At 39.8% G+C, this 15,330-nt stretch overlaps 1 protein-coding gene across 2 annotated transcripts in view; it reads left to right on the top strand.

The window, feature by feature from the left end:
* LOC117744319 (protocadherin-15-like) overlaps window positions 1-8,516 on the top strand; it is a 190,660-nt gene extending 182,144 nt beyond the window's left edge. Inside the window, exons 34-38 of one of the 2 annotated variants that reach the window (XM_034552517.1) lie at window positions 1,742-1,763; window positions 2,540-2,613; window positions 4,099-4,213; window positions 4,371-6,319; window positions 7,056-7,116. In XM_034552517.1, coding sequence (XP_034408408.1) covers window positions 1,742-1,763; window positions 2,540-2,613; window positions 4,099-4,213; window positions 4,371-6,296 — 2,137 coding nt within the window. In that variant the 3' untranslated portion in view covers window positions 6,297-6,319; window positions 7,056-7,116. Of the gene's footprint in view, window positions 1-1,741; window positions 1,764-2,539; window positions 2,614-4,098; window positions 4,214-4,370; window positions 6,320-7,055 lie in introns of both variants that reach the window. The other variant, XM_034552518.1, reaches the window with a different exon arrangement.
* The last annotated feature ends 6,814 nt before the right edge of the window (window positions 8,517-15,330 follow it).

The raw sequence follows: 15,330 nt of genomic DNA, 5'->3' as shown, positions 1-15,330 counted from the left end.
TTCTTTATGTTCCGTCTCACAACACTTTTCTGTGTCCTTATTGATAATTCAATGCAGTAACGTACAAAAAAAAATGATCACATGGAAGACCGAATTAAATGCTTTTACCAGTCTTAATAAATCAAGTAACTTTTCTCAGGAAAAGTTTGAAAATAAGGGATCAAAAGTCAAGACAAACTTAACAATAAAAGTATGTTTTGAGTAGAAATTTCAAAGATGATACTGTCTCAAATAACCAGATCTCATCATAGTGTGATACAAATATACTAACCAAAGACAAAATATTAGTCTGTAATCAGTAATATGTACACACAAAATGTTGTTCATAGGAATCCTTGTTGCATGAAAACATCCACCTGCTCTTACAACATATTGTGCATCATATTCTCATTGTCGTTCAACATTTTGGTCAATACGTTAAGTCACTTTAGTACCGAGAGTTTGATGAGAAGATCTCTGGAAAGAGATATTCTTCTCATCTAACTCTCAAGAATACGCATATTTCCCAAAATGTTGAACTAATCCTTTAACTTTAATTTCGACAATTGGTTGGGTACATTTGTGTTATTGGTCAAGGTATTTGTGACATAATAGTAAAATATATTGTATTGTTTTCTACATATAAATGTGTAGTGAAAAAATGTAAAGCTAGTCATTAGGGAAGCTCTCCTTACTGTTGTTGATATAATACACTGTGTTCTTCAGTATTCAATTATTGCTGTAATTCTGAGCTCAACTCTCTCACCTCTTTTTCTCCAACATTACCATATCACCCATCTTCCTCCAACTCCCCTCTTGTGCAAACTTCCTATGGCTGCTGTCCACTGGGCCATTTGTTTTGATGTTTCATGAATCAGCAGTCGCCAGCAGCCGAGCCAACAGGTCATCCATCAGATCCCACTCCCATCATCCACTGAGCCTAGGAGGTGTGGCCATATGGCTGTGTCCTGTCCCCTGGTCCCTTCCCATAATAACAGATTACAGCTCTCCTGTGGAAGCTCACATCATTGCTTGGCCATATATCTGAGTGCGATAGTCGTCATTATTTATGGGCCCAGACAGGTTACAGTTGTACGCTTGTGAAACTGGAGGGTTCAGTCGGGCTGCTCCATTACTCGCCGTTTCTCATTGACTTGTACTGAATGCACTGCAGATGCATTGTTGTCCTCATGAGCAGCTATGAGTTGTTGTTTATGTCTTTGATGTGGCGGAATTCCGAAGATTTACTTATTCAATTTTGCACAACAAAAAAAAATGCCTTTGCCATCTATTGACAGAAAATGGCACATTATGACGTGATAACCAAAGACAATTTTATTAACTTTCTTGGAGTCAGTAATTCCTCCTTGAATCACAATGTCCTTTTCAAATCTGCGAAGAGATGCTGTCTGTATGAACACTGACGTTTTTCAAACTCCAATCTTCGCAGCCTCTTTGATATTTGCATTTATTGTATCTTTTTTCTCTCTCTCCCTGTTTGGATAAGATAACAGTGGGGGGAAAACGGCCCACGATAACATTGTTGCCTCAGGCATCCTTTTTTTTTTTTTTAACTGAACAATATCTGCAACTCTGTAATTTAACATATGAAAATGCACAGTAAGTAAATATGCAATGTCCTCACTGGTCAGCAGAATGTAGTCCCGTAGACCTAACATCTAATTTATCTAAAAGCATTTGAAATGCTCCTGTCAATCCATATTCATTATGTGTCTTGTTTCCTCCTTTCTGCGGCACACAGCAGGCGAGGCTACGGCAGACAGGTAAGCATTCCTGTTGTGATGTGCTCTTATCTGGATTGTTGCGCCAAGACATGTTGTCACTCTCAAAGCAGGGTGAGGCAGCTTATATCCTATTATTCTTATCTACAACTGACTTGATGGAAAACTCTGAATGAGACTACGAGAAGATCTCGGCAATAGGAATTCTGACACTGACATTACAGTTTAGGTTTGATTTGAAAATCTGTTGTATTCCTCAATGTTCCTGTCAAATAGCAGATAAGCATTGGAGGACTTGTTCAATCAGAGACCAAAGAAAATGACTTAGTTTGACATAAAATTATTTATTTTTTGTCACCATCAAATAATCTATGAATTGTCGGCATCTGACACACACAGGATGTTGCAATTTCGTACTTACTCTCATGCTTGACTAACACCCTCCCACTTGTTCCTTGCTTCATTTTATCATCTTGTTCCTCCATCGTGTATAACGTAGACCTAGCAAGACACATAAGACATGCCTTAACTGTCTGGATTTAAATCTGAAACGTGTCGAGTGAACTCTTCCTTATGTTTGTGTCTCTCCTGACCATCCTTTCCTTCCATTGCCTTATCCTTCTTCTGTACTAATCTTTGGCAGCAACAGCAACTGCTGAGGCCATCTCTTCTGAGACCTGAGGTAGAAACCCTCCTGCTTTTCCTAATTCACAGGGATTGTAGTATTCTGCTGTATACTCCCCCTGTATGCTGCTGCTGCTCTTCTTCTGTCTTTCTCTGAGGAGTGCTGAGTAATTCTTTTCTCTGCCTCTCTGAAGGAACTCTCCATGGAGTCAGGTATCGACCCAGGCCAGGATTACAACACACAAGACTACTATAATTACGACCAAGGGTGAGCATGCAGCCCACTGAGCCACCGTCTCATCCTCATCATTCGTACTCTGGTCCATGGAACTGATCTCCTTCGGTTCATTTAAAGCTAAAAAGAAATAACATCATTGGGACCTTGCCTTTCAGCTCCCATGCCTTCAGTCCTTGGGGAGAGGCAAGCATTGTTGAAAGTTCAGAATAAAATTATGAGCATAACTTGTAATTCCCCCTCAGCTGTACATAACAGCCGAGCGTTTACCCTTTCTACTCCCATCAAATGAGATCAATGATGCTGCCTTGAGTCGGGCACCTGAGAGTATGGTGGTGTTTTCTCATGGTTTATTGGACAGAGGGTGTTTTGGCTTGCTTGTTACATAGCCCATATGGTCTAAAGAGGGAAAACATGGAACTCAAAGCGACAACAGCTGCTGGGAAATTGTTATTCATTAAACGCTCCCGCAGGTGATTTGCAACACATAATTTATAAAAACAGGAGGAAAATGCAGTAAAAAAATCAGAAAAATGTTTGAAACCTACCGGATTGAAACTAAGAATTGTAATTTCCTTCGTAGTTGCTAAACGACTTACTGTACATAATCTTCACACACTCTAATTTCCTCAGCTGGTAATGCTGGCTTTCGTTTGCAACAACCTGTAATTATATTTGAATAGTATGCCACAAAGTTAATTATAAAAGCTGCTATTGCCAATGAGTGTGCCATCATCATTGTGACTGGATGCCTTTAATGTGTTTCTCAATGCATTGAGCACACTTTGATCACAAACAAGTTTTTAATCTGGTAATCACCAGACCGTGTGGTGAGCCGCCTTCACATGTGCAGAAGGTGGCGATGGCACAAATTACCATCAGCGTCTTTCCTTTAGGCTCTTCTGTAATTCGGTGTTGTGGAGTAAGCAGAATAATTCACACGTAATAATTCACATAATTCACACTCAGTATCAATGATCCAAGCTGATTACAGTCATCCACCACACTAATGCAGACAACCTAATGGTTGAAATATTAGAAGTGTAATATACAAATACAATGGATGAATTATTAAATCTCTTCGTCTTCCTTGTCTTTCATTTCAATCTCAAAAATAGAACTGCATTATGCTCTCTTTGGAAGGCAGTAGTGGGTCCTAGGCGTACATGCTCTGGAATAAAAAACAGCACATTGGAGAAGAGTTATGCAACCTGATTTTATTCAAGTTTTTTAATGGGCTTTTGGGCATTGCTTATTACTCTACTCTAAGTCCCCATCTCAGCATTCTTGCAAGTTATTAAACACCTTGGACAAACAAAGGCAAATACCCCACTATGTTTATTTTGAGAAACGCCTCTGCAAATTTCTTTCTTTCTATTATATCTCTCCAAAACTTAGAAACAATACTGCCTATCCTATGTCGTCTTGTTTAGTGTAGGAATTATTAAGACCATAAGTAAAGTGTCATGGTAGTCCACAGTAATATAAAACTGTATTTTGTGTGAATCTATTTCTCAGGTATGACATTCCTCAGTATGGCAGTCGGAGGAGGCTGATATCTCCCATGTACGATGAATATGGAGAGGTCATCATGGAAGATGATGGGTATTTCTACAGTCCTCACGGCCCTGAGGTATTAGCTTTCCTTAGATGTGAATGTCATACTTGATAATGTCAAGATTGTTAATTATTGTCTTAATAGGTTGTTTGTCCAATGTATTATTGAAAGCGAAGCGCCAACCCTGATTTATCATCACAAAAAGTTGCTGAATTAAATATGACTGTCTTAGGGCCGGGGCAGAGGACGTGGCCGAGGTGCACCCAAAAGGGTTGCATTTAGGGACATGCCGCCAGGGGATGAAATCGAACAAGCTGAGCCAGCAGAGGGGAGCGAGCCTTCTAAGGCTGCCAAGAAACTGAAATCTGTCATGAAACTCAGCAAACTCCTGGCAGCCAGCAAGCAGCTGTCTGATGCTGGTCCTTCTGGCACTTCTCCATGGAAGAAAGCCAAGATGCTCAAGATGTTTGGTGCTGGGAAGAAGGACCAGGATTACGCCAAACTAATGTCAGCCCGCCGCATTGACAGCCAGGAGAGTCTGAGTGGCGTACCAGTAGTTTTGGGACCAATCGATAGCAAGTCAGATACCCGCAGCCGGCTTGGCAAAGTTTTAAAGAAAATCAACTTGGGCAACAAGTTGCAGTTTCGGAGGAAGTCACAAAGTAGTGTGAGTCGTGGCTCGGCCACAGGCAGCGAGAGAGACGAGGAGGCCTCACAAGTAACCAGTGAAGATGACAAGAAGTCTAAAGTGTCCATTAGTGTTTCTGAAAGTGAGCCAGAAGCAGGTGCAAGTGGAACTGGAAGCAGTCGGGAGAAAGACTCTGATGAAGAATCCTCTGAGAAAAGCAGTGTTGACAGAGATTATCTGAAAGTAGATTTGGACAGGGATGATGCCAATGAAAGCACTGTGGACTCAGAGGAAGAGCCTGATGAGGAGTCAGGGGACTCTGATGAGGAAAGCAAGTCCAAATCTGAAGGAGAAGAAACGGAAAAGGAATCTGTCAGTGAGAAATCTGGGACTGAAAAAGAATCAGAGTCGGAGAAAGAGTCTGAGTCAGAGAAGTCATCGGCTACAGAGAAAGAATCAGAAACTGAGAAAGACTCAGAGTCGGAGAATGAATCAGAAACTGAGAAAGACTCGCAGTCTGAGAAAGAAACAGAATCAGGAACAGGCACAACAACAGAGAAGGAAACAAGCACAGAAAAGGATTCAGGGACAGAAAAAGACTCTGATGAAGAGTCTAAAGAAGGAGAAACTTCAGAGAGCACTAAAGAAAGTGGGTCTTCTGCCCGCTCTTCTCTGAGATCATCAGCTACTGAGGCCAGCAAGGGGAGCAACGCTTCAGGCATCAGTGGGACTGGAACTGAGAGTGGCAGCGGGACTGGTACCAGAGTAAGTGAAAGTGCAAGTGAAAGTGGCAGTGGTAACGCAACTAGTGGGGCATCTTCATCTGGCTCAAGTGTTCGGTCTTCGGAAAGGACCAGATCATCAGGAAGCGCAGTGGCCTCAGAGAAGTCCAGTGAAGAACTCAGTGATGGCGAGTCAGGGACAGGGACAGCCAGTGAGGCAGAGTCAGAGTCAGGGACAGGAAGTGAAGGCTCTATGTCTCGAGGGTCCAGCCAGAGGAAAATGTCTGGGTCAGAGTCCGGTGAAGGCTCTTCATCCGGCACTCAGATGACAGACCAAAGTTCCCTGAGAAGCGAGGAGAGTTCAGCTGGATCCCGCTCCACCAGTGGCAGCCGCCATTCCCAAAAATCCCTTCTGAGCCGCAGATCTGAGGACACAATCACAGAGGAGAGTGAAGAAGAGCATGAGGAAGAATCTGAGACTGCTGACGAGAGCAAAGAGTCATCCAGTGAGCTCAGTGATGACGCATTGCCCTCGAGTTCCAGTGTGGCGTCCAGAGACCCTGGGCCCTCTGCTTCCTATACTGGTCCACCATACAGCTCCGAGATCAGGAGCATCGGTGACACCTCTGTTGAAACATACGGAGGACTGTCCCCTATCACTGAGGTGGACGAGGACGCCATCTCCTCTGATAAATCCTCAGCCAGCGGCTCGACATCAGAGGCCGGCAGTGCTTCGAAGGACTCTGGAGAAACAGAAGCTACGTCGGATGCAGATTCTGAATCTGAAGGAAACTCAACTGCCTTCTAGAGAGATATATTGTCCACTGTGAAGTAAGAGTGAATAAAATCAATTACCCTTGCATGGAAGTGAAGAAATATTGCTTGCCACTGCTGAGTGTTTCAAACGTTCACTTTTTTTCTCATTTCCCCTAAGCAAGAAAAAACATTGGTGGTTTTCTGCTGCAAAACATCAGAGTTTTGCTCTATTTCTTACACCTTTGACTTACTCCTCTCTTTGATGTTTCCTGAGACTCTTTTTATGCCTGTACTTTTTTGTATACCATTATACTCCTGTTTCTGCTGTGAGATTTTGCATGTCGCAGTACTATCTGGTTTTACTTAATCTGTCATTTTGAAATTTCCTGTAATACACAGTATTACACTTTTGCATAGAAACATTCAAATTCTCACCCAAAATACAGTTCTAACACACTCTTTCACATTTATTACAGTATGATTTGTTTTGTAGTTAAACAATTTGTACTGTAAAAACATGTGTATGTTCTGCATTTGATTGGTAGTGTTAATTAGGTTTGTGGAAGGTATCTTTGTTTCAGTATATGATTGTCCTCAAATATACATGAGCATAAACTCTTTGTTTTCTGGGAGAAGGGAGAAAATTGTGGCAAGAATTCATTGTGAATACTGTGATCTTGATACCTAGTGTACAACCTAGCTAGTTATCTGCAGTGGTTATGTTTGGTTTTTTTCACCGAGAGAAACTTATGTATACTGCACCTTCTGAAAAGCCTTGCAGCTTGACTTTGACCCCTTCTCTCCTCCTCAGCCTGGGAAAAAGAAGCGGATCAAGCTGGTGGTAGATCGAGAGAATGAGACCAGCTCCACAGGAGAAGAGAGCACCACAGAGACTCAGCGAAGCCGACTCCCCAACAGCCACAGCAACATCAACGGCAATGTCTACCTCGCACAAAACGGCACTATCGTCCGAACTTGGCGGCCACCCCACCCAAACAACTTGAAGGTGGGCTCTCCGTGCCGGCTCGGTAAGCATTTTAAAAAACTAGACAAGTTGGGGGTGACTCATGAAGAACCCCCACCCATTCCTGGTATGGATGCTACAGGGAACGACACAGAAAATGGAGCAGGTACATGTGTTCCCTCTAACGTGGACATCAACCTCAACAGTCGGCACTCCTGTGGCTCCCTTAGATCCACCATCACAGATCTTAAAAGTTTTGGGTCCAAAACCAATATTGCCAAGGTCTTGATTGACAGAAACAGCAGTGGCCCTCGTGTCAATGAGGAGCAGGAGACTTCTGTTGACAACCACAAGGCGAGTAGGGAGACACTGGAGTCTCACAGTGACCACACATTATCAGATGAGGAGGAGTTATGGATGGGACCCTGGAACAGCCTGCACATACCAATGACAAAACTCTGACTTACCATGCAGGAAATACATCTCCTGTTTGTTATTTTCCTATCTTTACCATGTTGTCTTTGTGAAGAAAATTATCATAAAAAGTATGATTGTGTGCCTCAACTGGATAAGCTCCGATCACTGTCTACGACAGGCAATTGCACTTAAAGTCAAATCAATTTTATTTAACCATAATACATTACAGCTTACTTGTACCGAGTGGTTATCAAAGACCAGGGCTATTACAGAACGGAACATTGAGCTGCAAGGCAATGAGTGCCTCAAAGAAATATTAAATTTCATGTGAACCGTTGACTGTAATTTTAAGTCTTTATTCAAGACAGAAGATGGGCCTCTTTTATTGAGTGATTCCATGTTTAAATTTCTTTTCTCAGTTAGATTGTTTTTTTTAATTATTAAACAGATCACAAAAGAGATTGTAATTCATTTCACTAAACATATTTACAGAGGAATCACGGTAATCATATGAAGAAATTGTGATTATCTAGTCTATGATAGTAAAAGAAACATATTTTGCTAATAGCGGTTTACTTGCAAATATTTAAGATTGTCATTGATTACTCTATGTTGTGATCACTTGACAATGTTTTTTGGAAATTTCTGAAATTATATGAAATTATTTTTGTCTATTTTGTATCTAACAGAAATGGAAAATCTAACATACGGCATTAAAGACAAAATACCCACATAACTGTTATCGCTGTATTTCAACAGTGAGACATGACCGTGTGATTGTAGTGTTTTTATAAGGACATTTGTAAATACAGAAGGTGGTATTTTCAACCGCAGATTCTCTCTGCTCATGATAATTTATGAACTGACACATCAAGAGCCCATACGGGGGAAAGTAATACCAAAAGATTTACCAAATTCTACATTAATGTTCTAACCTATTTTATTGTGTATTGTGACGCATAACTGCAGGATTTTATTATTTCTTCCACTTCATCCTATCCTCAATGTCAAGGTGATTTAGCAACGGGGACAATGTGGTTAATAGCAGCCCGCAATTTGTTTTACATTGAATACCATTGTCGTGTGCCTTTATACAATGTGAAGAAAACATGTGGTTTTATAGATACAGCTCTAGGGATATTATAATGGGGATGAAAGTTGAAAACAAGGTAGCACACAGCAGTGTTCTATTTCAGCTGGAAGCTCATACAAAATATATGATTTCTGCAGACTGAGGCTTTCTCTGTGACAGGTCACCAAGCATGGGGATATGGATAGTTACTATATATCTGAAAAGCAGTGGGAAGTATGCAGGGAAGTCTGAGAAACTGTCAGCCTTCTTGAGCCCACTCTCTCACCTGTCAAAAGAAACTGCAAAAAAAAAAAGCAAGTGTTTTTGTAAGATGGCAGTGATTGCTACCAAAAAGGCAAAAATACGATTGAAGTCTCAAGCACATTCTCTTTATTTGTTTCTTGGTTTATAGGAGATTGACACATCTAACACATCCAGAATGACATTTACAAAAAGTGTCCTGCAGTCAATCAAACTGTGAGAATGCCAATCAAGTTCACAGAGTTCTTTGGAGGCGGAAGTTCAGAAAGGAGAAGGAGCTGAATGCCAGAGTGAAGTAGCTTGAAAAGCTGCTCAGAAAAATAGGTCAGGAGGGAACCATGTTCCCACCACAACAAGCCTGTGTCCTACAGGATCAAAACAAACCTCTGCACTATGCTGATAGAAGAAGAACAAAATATGGAAGCAAGACGTGGAGAAAACAAACATAAAGATCAGTGTGTGTTAATTGTCAGTTGTGTCTTTTTGAAACTGTTTAATGTGTGCCGTCTTGTGGATACATTTTTGGATGTGCACAGAGCAGAACAGGGTCTCTAGTGTTCACTGTCGATCAAGAGCCACCCCCCACCCCCCCGCTCCACTCGGCGTGCACCCTCACAGGGACCCAACCCTGTTCAGTGCAGATAGGGATCAATAGTTTTTTGGCAGTTTTCTTATAAAACTTGTATGTTTTTCTTTTTCAAAATGTTTAAATGAATTATAAAACAATCATTAACCACAAAAAAAAGAAATATAGCACTAGAAATGAAATGCATCTGTGCCCTCGTCTTCTTAAACACAAGGACACACTTCACCAGTCGCTCGTGATGAATTGGATTAAATCTGGTACAACGAATAATGGAAGCGTTTCTACTGAGCATTTCCTTCTGTCACAGGATTATGTCCCAAGTATTTCACTTAGTAGATTCAATTACACCATTAAGAATAGAAATATCCCTGCAGTAATTATTTTTTTTGTCTCGAGAGAACCCACAATCCAACGTCTCTTCAAATAGGATTTTCTTGTCATTTGCATTTTAATATTTATAAAACAAGACTGTCAAAGGAGGATGAAATGTTCCACACTTACCGGATATATTTCTAAGCAGATCTAAAGTTGCATTACTGTTCACTGCCACAACTCTGGTTATCTGTCATAGCAGAGGCTATCTTGTATAATAAGTAAGAGACGAAAAAAAACAAAGTGATAATCTGCAGCAAAGAATTTACCTGCTCTGATCTACAGAAAACCTCAGTCTTGAACAGGTACATTCACATTAAATGAGATTAAAATAGATAATAATTTAATAAAAGACAGTATAATTGGATATAATTAGAAGGATGAAATATGGGGAGACGATAAGTTTATAGAAATTAAAGACAAGCTTTTAAACTCCATGGAGCACAAAATGCTCGAGCCACTGAGCAAGACAAGACCATTTAAAAAAAAGTTGATGTTAAAAACATTTTAATGTCATTCCTCCCCTGGAAGAAAAATGGCAAAAAATAAGTATTGGTGGAAATTAGACCACTGACGTTTATTGCTAAACAATTCTTAATGTGATAGTTGACATGTAAGGCTCAAACGTAATTTCCATCTCCCAGTTTGTCTTTATCGTGACGAGACAGAGACAAAAGTTATGCAAGAAGTTCTCTCTCTCTCTCTCTTTCTCCTATTGCCTGTCACTGGATCTTCAGTCAAGATATTTATTACCTTACTCGAGTTGCATTACATTTCAGTTTTGCTGCGGCAAGGTGACCTGTATAATCCTTTTTTTTCTAAATGTCTTCTCATGACCTTCCTTTAAAATGATGTTTCATTGGGAATAGATGGAACATTAATACAGATATGCAATCGTTGTAATGTAACATGCACTTTAAAAAGTCCATCAGAGTTTTTTGTTTCTGTGGATGAATAGTGACTGGTGATCCCCTGACTAACCTTTCAACGTTCAATCATCAGATCAACATTTATAATTTCTTAAGTACCTTTGGTTTATGACTAAATACCTACAGAGGCGAGCATTGCTTTAGTCTTGTTTGAAATGTGGATGTAACATATCCAGGTGCGCTTTTATTCCAACATGAATGGAACATGAAACTGTAATATAACCTCAGTTTCTGTGTCTGCAAATTGTTATGACAGTAATTAAGTTTCATAGTAAATCAGATGTGTAGAAATTCTGTTTTATGAACAGATCACAGTCAAGGCAAGCAGTATTTCTGTACCCCTGTATCATATAATCTTCACTTCAGGGTTCATTTAAATGTATTTTTACGTCCCTCAAAAAAAGGTTCTGCCACAGTTTGTGTTTATGTGAAGCAGTTTTCTGAAGCAGTAATTCTGTAATAGACCCGTTGATGTAAATCATGGCACGGAAATACTGCTGTGCTTCACAGAGATTCATAAATCTTGAAATGTTTTATGGAGGGTTATTATTCATACACCGGGGAGTCTGCAATGTTAGTAATGCAATGCATGCACCAAACAATGGAACAGAGGCTCGCTCTGTCTCGATGCTAGTTTGTGACAGTTTGTTTATTCTAAATAGTCTGTTGAGGCCCAGTTCCCTGTTCCTGGCCCTTTAGTTTAATCAGTGCAGCGAGCTCGTGCATTCACATCTGCCTCACGCCTCTTGAGCAAGTGAACACATGCATTGGCTTGCTGAGGATGTAGTAGCGTATAGCTGAGAGAGCCACATAGCTCCTGATACGTTAACATTCAATTTCACAGGAAGCAGCTTCACAGAAATATATCAATATTAAATCAGCTTGTAATCAACAATTCATAGTGAATGTAAAATAGAAACATAAGCTCAATAGAAACTTTTTTCTAGATACAAAAGAGTCAGTAGCCTCTTATGTATCAACCCTGTGGAGTAACGATTCCCTGCTGACATTATATGGCACATTTTTTATGACATTTTCTTGCATTTGATCTAACAATAATTATATTCTGAAGATGCCCCGATGTCGGAGATAAAAAAAGTTATCTCACGAACTTTTGATGCTGTTGCAAACAGCATGAACCTTATGGTAACCGTTAATGTTTAAAAAACACAATTCACGTTTCAGGAATGCTTTGCTTTCAGGGTTATGAATAATGTTCTGTGCTCCACTGGCAAACTGACCAATTTTTAAACACTTAATGATCTGAAAAGTCACGGAAAGTCAGAACTATTGCATTTTTACAAAATGCTGCAATTGTCCAGAATGCTCCAACAGCCCTGATAAATACTCCAATGTGTTTGTATTATCACGTAGTCACAGCATATAGTGTGAAAAAGCAAATACTGGAGCCACTTTTATCACATGTAAATACTACATGTCATAAATGTGTAGAGATGCTTGATGGCTGAAGCCAAAACATAAGCATGTAGATTTTATTTTCTGTTTACACAGGAGGAGTGGGTAATACATTAATGCCATTTTCCCTTGCTCAGGAATGTGATTCCCAGATACAGGTAAGCACTGTTCTCATTCCAAGTCTACCGGCAAGCCTCCTGAGTTTCACCTATTAGCATAGGATATCCTGGCCTACAGCAGGCAATATGATAATCTACCCATGACTCATTCTAAAGGAGATTATCACAAATCCCCAACGGAGGCAGGAGAAACTCCTCATAATACCTATCCCTCACCATTGCTTATTGCATGCCCAGACCTAGAGGGCAGGACTCTTCTTTTTCCTCCAAAATAAAATCATCCATTTCATTACTTCAGTCTTCGAGGTCACACATGTATTCACATGTACAAAATCAGTTGAGGTTAGGAATACAAAAAATATATTATTTTACACATACAGAGGCCACAGCTACTGGTAAAAGGACAGCGCATGCAGCCGGGTGTGTCATTATTTTCGCTATATGCAGTGAACTCTGCCTTTTTACTCATTAAACTAGATCAGATCTGCTCTGCAGGGAGAGATGGGAATAGTTCACTCCTGCAGGGAAAACTGAGGCTGGTCCTAGATTGGTTATTACAGCGGTGCCACAAAGTGCAATGGTGTTTATTCCAAACACACCATCTGAAGTAAGGGTCATTTCTTTGATATATGAAGCTGTGAGGCGAACGTCTCTTGTCAGCTGAATTTGTTATGATTATCTTTGAATTCAAACAGGGTGCACATTGATAGTTTTCTTGATTTAACACAGGTACAGTACAGGATTTTGTGATTACTTTCGAAATTAACTTTGAAATGCTGTCTTTACGAAACCTGCTTTCTAACACAGGGCCCGGATCTAAATGACTGACGATGTGAATAGCATTTAATTCCATTGGGCTCTGAGATCGGCACTGTCATGTTCACATGGCCATTTAACAACACATGTTCTGATTCGTTGACAGTGTTGGGTTGATGGAAACAAAGGGCATCATGAAATAAAGCAAACTATTGGAAATTAAACTCCAGAGAGCAAACGATCATATCAAAATTGAGGTTAGGGCACACAGGATTAAATTAATGGGGAAACATCCATACGGTTTGTGTGAATGTGGCATCATTTAAAAAAATTAATGAACATTATCTGTCACAGAGAAAAGCTCAAGAATGATTTAAAGAATTTGGTTGTGGGAGTATTGCATATTAATAATGTATTTAGCTTAGAAGAAGGAAAATGTAATGCCTTGTTTCAGTTTTTAAAAGATAGGGGAATAGTGAAGAGGGTTTTTAGTTTGTTTGTTTGTTTTATACTATAGTTCTAAGGGAGTAGGGAACTCTGGCTCACACTCCATCAGGGTAGGTGGCTGTAATACACTTGTAACGATAGTTGCAACCCGCCATGAAACAAAATGAAGATGAGGATGAAGAAGAAGAAGAAGAAGAAGACCTGTTGACATTCAATGGTTGAAAGACTCAAGCCAATGGGAGACGTCCCTCAGCAGGCTTCAGCTAACAACTAACGACAACTCCTCTCAACACAAATAAAAGAATATCTGAACATAATCATTGTTGGATGTATTAGATTTATAAAGTTTCTAATATTTATTGTTCCCCCATGCTGGATTACAAAGCTTCTGAAAGGGATACGATCGCACCGGAACTCTAGTTGGACATGTACAACAGGGACTGGAGGGAGTGGAGGCAATTAAAAGGGAGTTTCTAGACCGCAGCATTGCAGAGACATTTGGAAATATAAATTAGTTTTTGATGTCATATACTACACCGAACTTAGTGGATTTTAATTTGTACCACGGCCAATTTAACAATGCAGTTTGACAAAAACAAGTAATAAAAAGTCATAGTAGCATATGCCATGAATGTCATAGTATCAAATGCCATAACTATGTTGAGTAAGTCATAACATTTCATGGTATAATATGCCTAGAAATTAAAAAATATATAGTGTGCTATAAAAAGGAACAAACTAACAGAAAATCACGTGACTGGTCATACAAGTTGCTCCGTCACTGTCGATTAAAGGTAATTATTATTATTTTTACAGATTTAAGGCTCTTTTAAGCTCTTCTTTCAACTCGGGTGATCGGCACCAGCCCACGTTGTTTACTTGTCTCAATGTGTCTTGTATTCACAATGCATTAGTCATAACACCATCGATATTGTAGCTTCTGCTTAACGCTAATAAAACCGTGACATATATCTGCAGTTGCTGTAAAATCGGTTATCCCCGGAATCCTTATTAGGTATATTTGGACATACATTAATAAACTCATCATTTAAATCACACCATTCAAATATAAAAGTCATGTCATTTGACTCTTCCAGTTTCCAGCTGTGTACAGACGGTAGCGTTTTTCAGGTCCACCTTTCCTTGATGCCCACGTTCTCCATCCGGTCTGCTGCTCCTCTCCCAAAAATATTATGTATTTTCTCTGAGAACCAACAATGAAGACAAATGAGCTGCCCAAGTTCAGCCCATGAATATAAAGCAAACTATTGGAAATTAAACTCCAGAGAGCAAACGATCATATCAAAATTGAGGTTAGGGCACACAGGATTAAATTAATGGAATGTGGCATCATTTAAAAAAATTAATGAACATTATCTGTCACAGAGAAAAGCTCAAGAATGATTTAAAGAATTTGGTTGTGGGAGTATTGCATATTAATAATGTATTTAGCTTAGAAGAAGGAAAATGTAATGCCTTGTTTCAGTTTTTAAAAGATAGGGGAATAATGAAGAGGGTTTTTAGTTAGTTTGTTTGTTTTATACTAGTTCTAAGGGAGTAGGGAACTCTGGCTCACACTCCATCAGGGTAGGTGGCTGTAATGCACTTGTAACGATAGTTGCAACCCGTCATGAAACAAAATGAAGATGAGGATGAAGAAGAAGAAGAAGAAGACCTGTTCACATTCTATGGTTGAAAGACTTGAATGTGGATGAATATGGGCTGAACTTGTATTGCACTTTTCTAG

This window comes from Cyclopterus lumpus, chromosome 15 (assembly GCF_009769545.1).
Source record: "Cyclopterus lumpus isolate fCycLum1 chromosome 15, fCycLum1.pri, whole genome shotgun sequence".
Lineage (NCBI taxonomy): Eukaryota > Metazoa > Chordata > Actinopteri > Perciformes > Cyclopteridae > Cyclopterus > Cyclopterus lumpus.
This window is presented reverse-complemented; position numbering and strand designations above follow the sequence as displayed.